The sequence below is a fragment of the Ananas comosus genome, linkage group 8 (genome assembly GCF_001540865.1).
Source record: "Ananas comosus cultivar F153 linkage group 8, ASM154086v1, whole genome shotgun sequence".
Classification (NCBI taxonomy): domain Eukaryota; kingdom Viridiplantae; phylum Streptophyta; class Magnoliopsida; order Poales; family Bromeliaceae; genus Ananas; species Ananas comosus.
This window is the reverse complement of record NC_033628.1, coordinates 6,995,069-7,003,759: the sequence shown is the minus strand read 5'-3', so window position 1 is coordinate 7,003,759 and position 8,691 is coordinate 6,995,069. Positions and strand designations below refer to the sequence as shown.

Below are 8,691 nucleotides of genomic sequence, written 5' to 3'. Positions count from 1 at the left end.
CCGTTGAAGTTGATCTAGAGTATTTGAAATATCTAGAAACTAAATTTCATAAATTTTAAAAATTATTTACATGGTGATCAAAGTGTCGTAAAATTGACAATTTTTGACGGCCTATATGAGCCGTTTGCTTGTTTAACGGTGTAGAGTAATCCAAATTGCTTGAATTTTTGATAGAAAATTCTTTATACTATTTAGATAATATTTGATAACTCTGATTATGAATTGAGAAAGTCTAACCTCTATTTTAAGAAGGTTATTCATTTATGATCGTTCATTTTTCAACCCTTAAAATGAACTTGATAATGATTTTTAAATATTACAAAATTTGGTTTCTAAACATTTCTAATTGTGTAGATCAATTTCAACGGTGCCGATTATCAATTTGAAGTTTCGATCAATCAAATCGACTTTATAGGACAAGGGTCCCAATCCTATTAATAGGATAGTAGCCTTACTCTATGCCTCCGTTTGGTTCGGGATTAAGAAAAAAGTAGCTATTCCAGGAATAGAGTTAAGTTCAGGGTTAAAGTGGGGTTAAAGTTTTTTTGTGTTTGGTTGAGGGTTGGAGTTAGTCTAGAATAATGAAAAATAGTGTTTGGTTGGGTAGGTGGGATAAGAAGATAATGATTGATAAAGAAGGATAATGATTGGTTGGAGTAAGTGTGATAAGAAAGATGGTAGGTTATTATGAATAGAAAATAGTGTTTGGTTGGAGTTTGGTGGGGTTAGGTGGGATTAGCTAACCCGGAATAATTTATTTGAGATGGGGTTAGGTGGGGTTAGCTAACCCCACCCATTTTTTGGGGTGGTTGGGGATAAAATGGAGGTTAAGGGGTTATTCCACCCCTTAACCCCCAACCAAACAAGGGCTATATATATATATATATATATAGTTAGGATTCTATACTTTCGAAAGTACGGAGGCTTCCGTGCTTATAAGTTATTTTTGATGATGGGACGTCCGATTCGGCGATCGGTTCCATTAAACATGATCTACATTATTGGAACTATCTAGAAACCAAATTTCATAATTTTTTGACTTCGTTTGCCTAGTGAACTAGTAGCCTCAAAATGAACGGCTGAAAATAAAAATATTATAAAAACAGTGATAAATGACTAAAATTTCAAATCGGAAGTATTGTTCTTACTCTTGATGTTTAGTAGAATTTTCTATTAAAATTTCATATAATTTGGATACTTCTACACTGTTGAACTTCAAAACGTGCCACATCGGCCATTAAAATAGTCTTTTTTGAGACCCTGTGATCGCTTGGTAAATGATGTCGAAAAATTATAAAATTTGGTTTCTATATAGTTCCAATAGCATAGATTATTCCTAACGGAACCGATCGTCGAATCGGATGGTCTATCATCGAAAACAACTTACAAATACGGAGGCCTCCGTACTTTCAAAAGCACGGGAGACGTACTATATATATATATATATATATATATATATATATATATATATAGAGAGAGAGAGAGAGAGAGAGAGAGAGAGAGAGAGAGAGTTGAGCTGAAATGCTATCGGTAGCAAACGAGCTCCGTTGCCATCCATTTATTTTCGATGATGGAGCCTCTAAATTAACGACCGGCACCGTTGAAAATGATCTACACCACTTGAAGTATCTAGAAATCAAATTTCATGCTTTTCCGATATTGTTCTCTTGTCCATCAAGTGGGCGTAAAAATGAACGGCTGAAAATGAATATCCTCTAAAAAATGATTATAGGAATTTTATAATCAAGATCGAGAGTATAGATCTTGTTCTAAATAGTTTAAAGAATTTTCTAACGGAGTTACCGGGGATACCGCCGGATCGGGAGATCGAGCTCGTCATAGACTTGATTTCCGGTACCGCACCAATCTCGAAGGCTCCGTACCGAATGGCGCTGGCAGAACTGAAAGAATTGAGGAGTCAGTTGCAAGATTTTCTCAACAAACAGTTTATCCGGCCAAGAGTATCACCGTGGGGAGCCCCGGTGTTATTTGTGCGGAAGAATGATGGATCGTTTCGACTCTGCGTGGATTATCGAGAGTTGAACAAGGTCACGATCAAGAATAAGTACCCATTATCCCGAATTGATGACCTATTCGATCAGTTGCAAGGGTTGTGTGTGTACTCGAAAATAGATTTGCAGTCCGGCTATCACCAGTTGAAGATCAAGCCGGAGGATGTGCAGAAAACTACGTTCCGTACGTGGTACGGGCACTATGAATTCACGGTCGTGCCATTTGGACTCACGAATGCTCCAGCGGCGTTCATAGACTTGATGAACCGTGCCATTTGGACAACATATTGGTCTATTCTCGTAGTAACGAAGAACATGCCGAGCATTTGAGGATTGTTCTTCAAGTCCTTCGGGAGGAGAAGCTATATGCTAAGTTAAAGAAGTGTGACTTCTGGCTCCGAGAGGTCGCATTTCTAGGGCATGTGATTTCTGCGGGTGGAGTTTCAGTAGACCCGAGAAAAGTTGAGGCAATCAAGGATTGGCCGCGCCCGACGAATGTCACGGAGGTTCGAAGCTTCGTGGGCTTGGCGGGCTACTATAGGCGGTTCGTGGAAGGCTTTTCAAAGATAGTAATTCCACTTACGCGTCTGACTCAAAAAGGCACCAAATTCATTTGGAGTGAGGAGTGCGATCGAAGTTTCAAAGAGTTGAAGGAAAGGCTAATTTCGACTCCGGTGCTCGCTCTACCGGTGCAGGGTGAAGACTTCGTGGTCGATAGCGACGCTTCCTATCTAGGATTGGAGTATGTTTTGATGCAGGGCGAGAAGGTAATCGCTTATGCATCCCGTCAGCTGAAGAGTTATGAAAAGAACTACCCCATTCATGACTTGGAGCTAGCGGCGGTAATCTTCGCCTTGAAGCTGTAGAGGCACTATCTGTACGGTGCCCATTGTGAGATCTATACCGATCACAAGAGCCTAAAATATCTGTTCACACAAAAAGAGCTCAATATGCGTCAACGACGGTGGTTGGAACTATTAAAGGATTATGATGTTGATATCCTTTACCACCCGGGGAAGGTGAACGTGGTCGCGGATGCACTGAGCAGAAAGTCCGCAGAGAACCTCGCTATGTGGGTTACAAATCGAACACCCGTATGGCTGGACATGGAGCGAATGAACATTGAGGTGGTTGCTCCCGAGATTCCGGCCCAATTGATGGCGCTCGTTGTCCAACCGACCTTGTTAGAGAGAATTAAGAATCTGCAACTCGCAGACCCAGAACTCCAAAAGGTGCGGCGCGACATCGAGAATCGTCGTGGCGGCGATTTCATGGTAGACGCCGATGGTGCACTTCGATTTGGAAATCGATGGTGTGTGCCGAATAATGAGGAGATCCGAGAGCTAATCTTGCAAAAGGCACATTGGTCGCCTTATTGTGATCACCCGGGCAGCACCAAGATATATCAAGGATTAAAGATGCACTATTGGTGGCTGGGAATGAAAAGTGATATTGGACGCTTCGTGGCGAAATGCTTATTATGCCAACAAGTAAAGACCGAACGTCCATTTCCAGCGGGAAAGCTTTAAAACCTACCGATCCCCGTTTGGAAATGGGAGGACATATCAATGGACTTCGTGGTCGGTTTGCCTCGCTCAACTGGTGGCCACAATGCGATTTGGGTAATTGTGGACCGATTGACGAAGTCGGCTCACTTTTTGCCGATCCACACCACGTGGGCAAGCGACAAGTTGGCGCAGGTGTACCTTGATGAGATAGTGAGGTTGCACGAGGTGCCGAAATCGATCGTGTCGGATCGCGACCCCCGGCTTACTTCACACTTCTGGAATAGCCTGCAAGAAGCCCTTGGCACACGGCTCGATTTTAATACAACATTCCATCCTCAGATCGATGGGCAAACAGAAAAGACCATTCAAACTCTGAAGGATATACGACTATAAAGGGAGTTGGTGTGATCATCTGCCATGTACTCCAAAAGGCGGAAAAATGTACGCCTAGTCCGCCAGACATTGTTAACGGCTCAGTTAAGGCAGCAGAGTTATGCAAATAAGTGTCAAAGGAGCTTGGAATTTGCGGTTGGCGATCGAGTATTATTGAAAGTGTCGCCAATGTAAGGGACAAAAGAGATTTGGTGTTCGAGGAAAGCTTAGTCCTCGATGTATTGGATCCTATGAGATCCTAGGACGAGTTGGAGCAGTAGCCTATCGTTTGGCTTTACCGCCAAAATTTGAAGGAATTCACAATGTATTTTATGTCTCCAATCTTCGCAAGTATGTGTATCACCCTGGACACATTCTGGAACTCGAATCAGTGGATCTGCAGGAGAACATGACCTATGAAGATTATCCAGTATGCATCTTGGATTGCGAGGTAAAAGAATTGCGAAGTCGCAATATCCCCTAGGCGAAAGTACAATGGAGTAATTACTCAGGACGAGAGGCTACTTGGGGATTGGAAGAAGCTATGCGCGAATCCTACCCTCATCTATTTGACCAGGAGAATTGAAGTATGAAATCGAGTTTCGAGGACGAAACTATTTTAAGGAGGGGAGATTGTAATAGGCTGAAACTTGATTAGAAGCTAATTGTGATCAAAGTGGGCACAATAATGCTAAAATGGAAATTAAAGACTTCTAAACTGAATTAGAAGCTTGAGATCAGTCATTGGCACACTTTGGAAGTGTGGGAATAGATACAAGTGGAAACGAAGTGACAAAAGAATTCCAATTGCCATGGTAACTCGAATGCTGAATTTTGTAGTCGATTTGGTCGAAATGAACCATATGATGTCAAAATGAAAAGGAATTGCTTCCAAATTAAACTGGTAGCTTGTGAAAGTCCCTTGGCATGTTTTGGAAGTGTACGTGTTGAAATCGGAGCAAAAACAGAAGATTTGAAATTTTCTGTAAAGAATGGGATTGAAAAATTAGCAGAAAATGCACAGTGTCAGAAAATTATGAAAATTGGCGGAGATGTTAGGAATATTTGTATGAGGCTAGATTTAAAGTTTCAGATTATTCTGACACCCGTAGAGAGAGAAATTTGATCCGAAAGCTATCGGATAAAGATTGCAGTTCGGTACAGTTCGCAGTGACCAAACGGGGTCGAAACTGAAATGTTAAAATTTCTTTGGACTTGTTAAGTAAAACCGAACATGCCTGTCAAATTTGAGCTCAAATGGACTTTTAGAAGAGCCTGCAAAAGGTATCTAATCCGTGCGACTAAACGGAATTAAGTCGAGAGAGGCAATTTGGTAATTACACATGGCTTAGTGGATTTCCACTAAACCTGCCAGCAGGGGAGCCCTCAGCCATCCTTATTCCCCTCTGGTTCCATACGTAGAGAGAGAGAAAGAGAAAAGAGAGAGGGAAGGAGAAGAGAAGAAGAAGAAGAAGAAGAAGAAGAAGAAGTAGAAAAAAAAAAAAGAAATGTAGAGTTTTTATTTCTCTCCCTCTCTACCCTCTCCCTGCTGCTACTGATTGTAGCAGCAGCAGCAACAATAGCTCAGCAGCAGCAGCAAGCTGCTGCTGGAGCAGCAGTAGCACCAGCAGCTGCTGGAGCACCAGCAGCCAGCAACAGCTCAGCCAACAGCAGCAGCTGCAGCTTAGCAGCAGCAGCAGTGCAAGCAGCAGCAGCAGCAGCATGCGCCAGCAGCAGCAGCATGCGCCAGCAGCAGCAGCAGTGCAAGCAGCAGCAGTGGCAACAGTGGCAGCAGCAGCAGCTGCCCTGCAGGGGCAGCAAGAAAAGAAAGAAAAGAAAAGAAAGAAAGAAAGAAGGAAGGAAAGAAAAGAACGAGAAGAAAGAAAAGAAAGAGAGATGGAATGAAATAAAAATTGAATTGCTCGATAGTTTGATTTTGACCCCGACAATGCACTTTTACAGGATAAAGGTCCTACCGTGAAATTGACCGTGTACAAACCTAATTGAGGATAAAATAAACTCGTTGGCAAAGTCGGTTCGGCAATCCGTCGAGCCTACGCAAAGATAGCGCCAAAAGGACAATTTCGGCTACGATTGTCGCGAGCGCGGATCGCGGTTCTCGGGAAAGTGCAGGAAGTGGATTTCTCGCGTTCAGGTATCAGATAAAGGTAAACTGGTTCTAATATCTAATTGTAGACAAATTAGTTGCATTAAAGATGATCCACATAAGAGTAATTGCTGCCAGGATCTGATATTGGACTATTTGAAGTAGTAAGCTGAAATTCAGTATGAGAAAAATATAATTGGATAGCAGATTGAGCTACCTTCAATTATGTTATGACTAGTAGTTAGACTAGTTACTCTGATAAAGTTCTAAGCATAGAACTAATTGTTCTATACTTATAATAAGTAGAATTTCAGCATTAGGACTTTGGAATGAAATGCTAACTTGGAAAATATAAGAATATGACACCAATGTAATCTCTTTTATTCTTATGTAACTGAAAGTTATACATGCTCGAAAGTCTAAATTGACTTTCCGACAGGTCGGCGACGCGCTAATTACGGTAGAGACCGTTCTAGTTCTATTTGCACTGAGTCGCGAGAGCTAGTTGTCGACGCATTCCGAGACGTGAGATCCTAGTTGTGGACACCACTACAGGTGGGTGGTGCTATCCGAAGTCTTTGAATCACCTTTTATGTCTATGCTATTCATTGAGCATATTTACTTCTGTATTCATGCATTATAGGGTATGGGCATTGGCATTATGCAAGTGATATTGAACGTGTGAATTCTTATTGATAGTAAGAACATATGAACATAGAATGTGGACATAGAACCCTATGAATGCATGGACTATAACAATAGTGAACTTGGTGACATATGACTAGAGATTTGGTTAGCATCGACATTGGAATTATAAAACTAGCATAAAGAGCTAGTTAGAGTAAAGTGTGACAGTGTTTGTCAGTTGAATCCTCTAAAGGGGGATCAGATCATACTCACATTTGTTTGGTTCAAGTGAGGTCGCTCCTCCTTGAACGATGAGCTCCGGAGTAGTCATCTTTACTGGACCAGGAGGTGCGTCTCCCCCAGTTGACGGTCCCGTCGGGTGCAGGTTGCGTCTCCCCGATATTTGGGATAGCGTCAGTGAGTTATTGTTAACCAGAGGGTTAACCAAAAGATTGGGTAAAGTTAATGAAAAGCATGCATGCATATTTACAGTTTTCATATACTACTTCCTTCAGCTTTGTACAGGCATTGTAGTAGTTACATATTATAGTTGGTTACTATCTGCTTTACTTTTCTTGCCTACATATGCCTGAGTAGACCTAGTGGGTGAGTCGGCGAGGTCGGCAGCCGAACCCACTGGGAACTTTCTTGTAGTTCTCACACCACTAACCATACAGGTTCCAGTGTGAGCGTTGTGGCCGAGGATCGAAGCAAGAGCCCAGCATCCTAGCTAGCTGACACCAGAGTTATAGTTGTTTAACATTTTGAGTTCATGTATCATCTATTTTGATGTACTGAGACATGTAAATGAATGTATATAAAGCATGTAATAACTAAATATTTTAGTTATGTAAAGTTTTAAATTACAGTGGATTTCATATTTAGTTAGACTTACTATCACTTGTGTTGTTGCTTGTCTTCGTGCAAGCCATGTATATTGAAATGTGATCCTGGGAATTGTTTATTTCTTTATACATGTATTCGTTGTTGTTGAGCCTTGGGCGAACAGAGGAGGTGCTGTTCGTTCGGCGTCTGTGTACAGGCCCGGATCGACCAAATTGCTAGTGTAAAGATGGCACCATTCGAGGCTCTTTATGGGCGGAAGTGTCGGTCTCCTATACACTGGAGCGATGTGGGTGAGCGTGCAAAGTTCGGTCCAGACGTGTTGCGAGAAGCGGAGGAGAAAGTCCGCCTTGCTCGCAAGCGATTGCTCACAGCGCAGTCGAGGCAGAAAAGCTATGCAGATAGGCGCCGTTGAGATATAGAATTCGCGGTGGGCGACCGCGTATTCTTAAAAGTTTCGCCAATGCGGGGTGTGAAGCGGTTTGGAGTGCGGGAAAAGTTAAGTCCCCGGTACATTGGACCCTATGAAATATTGGAGCGAGTTGGCACGGTGGCCTATCGACTTGCCTTGCCGCCGAAGCTCGCGGATGTACACAATGTGTTCCATGTCTCCAACCTTCGCAAGTACATTCATGACCCCGAGCACGCGATGCTATACGAGCCGCCGGAACTTCAAGAAGACTTAAGCTACGAGGAGTTTCCGGTGATGATTATCGCCCGGAAAGTGCGAAAGCTGCGAAATCGCGAGATTCCCTATGTGAAGATCCGGTGGAGCAATCATGATGATCGCGAGGCCACCTGGAAACTCAAGGATCTGATGAGAAAGCATCATCCTCACATGTTTGAGGAATAAGGTATAGAAACTGAGTTTTAATTAAGCTGAATCAGTTTCGAGGACGAAACTCCTTTTGAGGAGAGGATGTAAGGAAGTGAATTCTCGAAATCCGAGAATTATACTTCGTCTAGGATCGACTAATTGTCGAGCGAGTAGGCTTCGGAAAAGCTAAAGATGTCCAAAATACAAAAAGTGCTTTGGAGTCGAGTCCACGAAAGCAAAAGATGCAAAAATATGCATTTGGAAGATTCTGCTCTCGGGGACCGGTCCCTGGCAGGAAGGACCGGTCCCCGTAGCTGAGGTTGCGGCAGCCAGCTGATGCAACCGGTCCCTGGCCAGAGGGACCGGTTCCCGTAAGCGTATCTGGCTGAGGTGCTCTCGAGGACC

The 8,691-nt window shown here is 42.9% G+C and overlaps 1 protein-coding gene and 1 long non-coding RNA gene across 2 annotated transcripts; both read left to right on the top strand.

The window, feature by feature from the left end:
- On the top strand, window positions 2,963-3,541 carry LOC109714597. The gene has a single exon (XM_020239297.1). It carries the CDS (start codon window positions 2,963-2,965, stop codon window positions 3,539-3,541), a length of 579 nt encoding a protein of 192 aa, XP_020094886.1.
- On the top strand, window positions 5,908-7,447 carry LOC109713960. Its single transcript, XR_002217225.1, has 3 exons — window positions 5,908-6,060; window positions 6,439-6,554; window positions 7,304-7,447. It is a non-coding gene; the product is annotated as an uncharacterized LOC109713960 (long non-coding RNA).

Coding starts and splice junctions, on each gene's coding strand:
- LOC109714597 (XM_020239297.1), top strand. CDS start 2,963: ATGCGTCAACGACGGTGGTTGGAACTATTAAAGGATTATGATGTTGAT.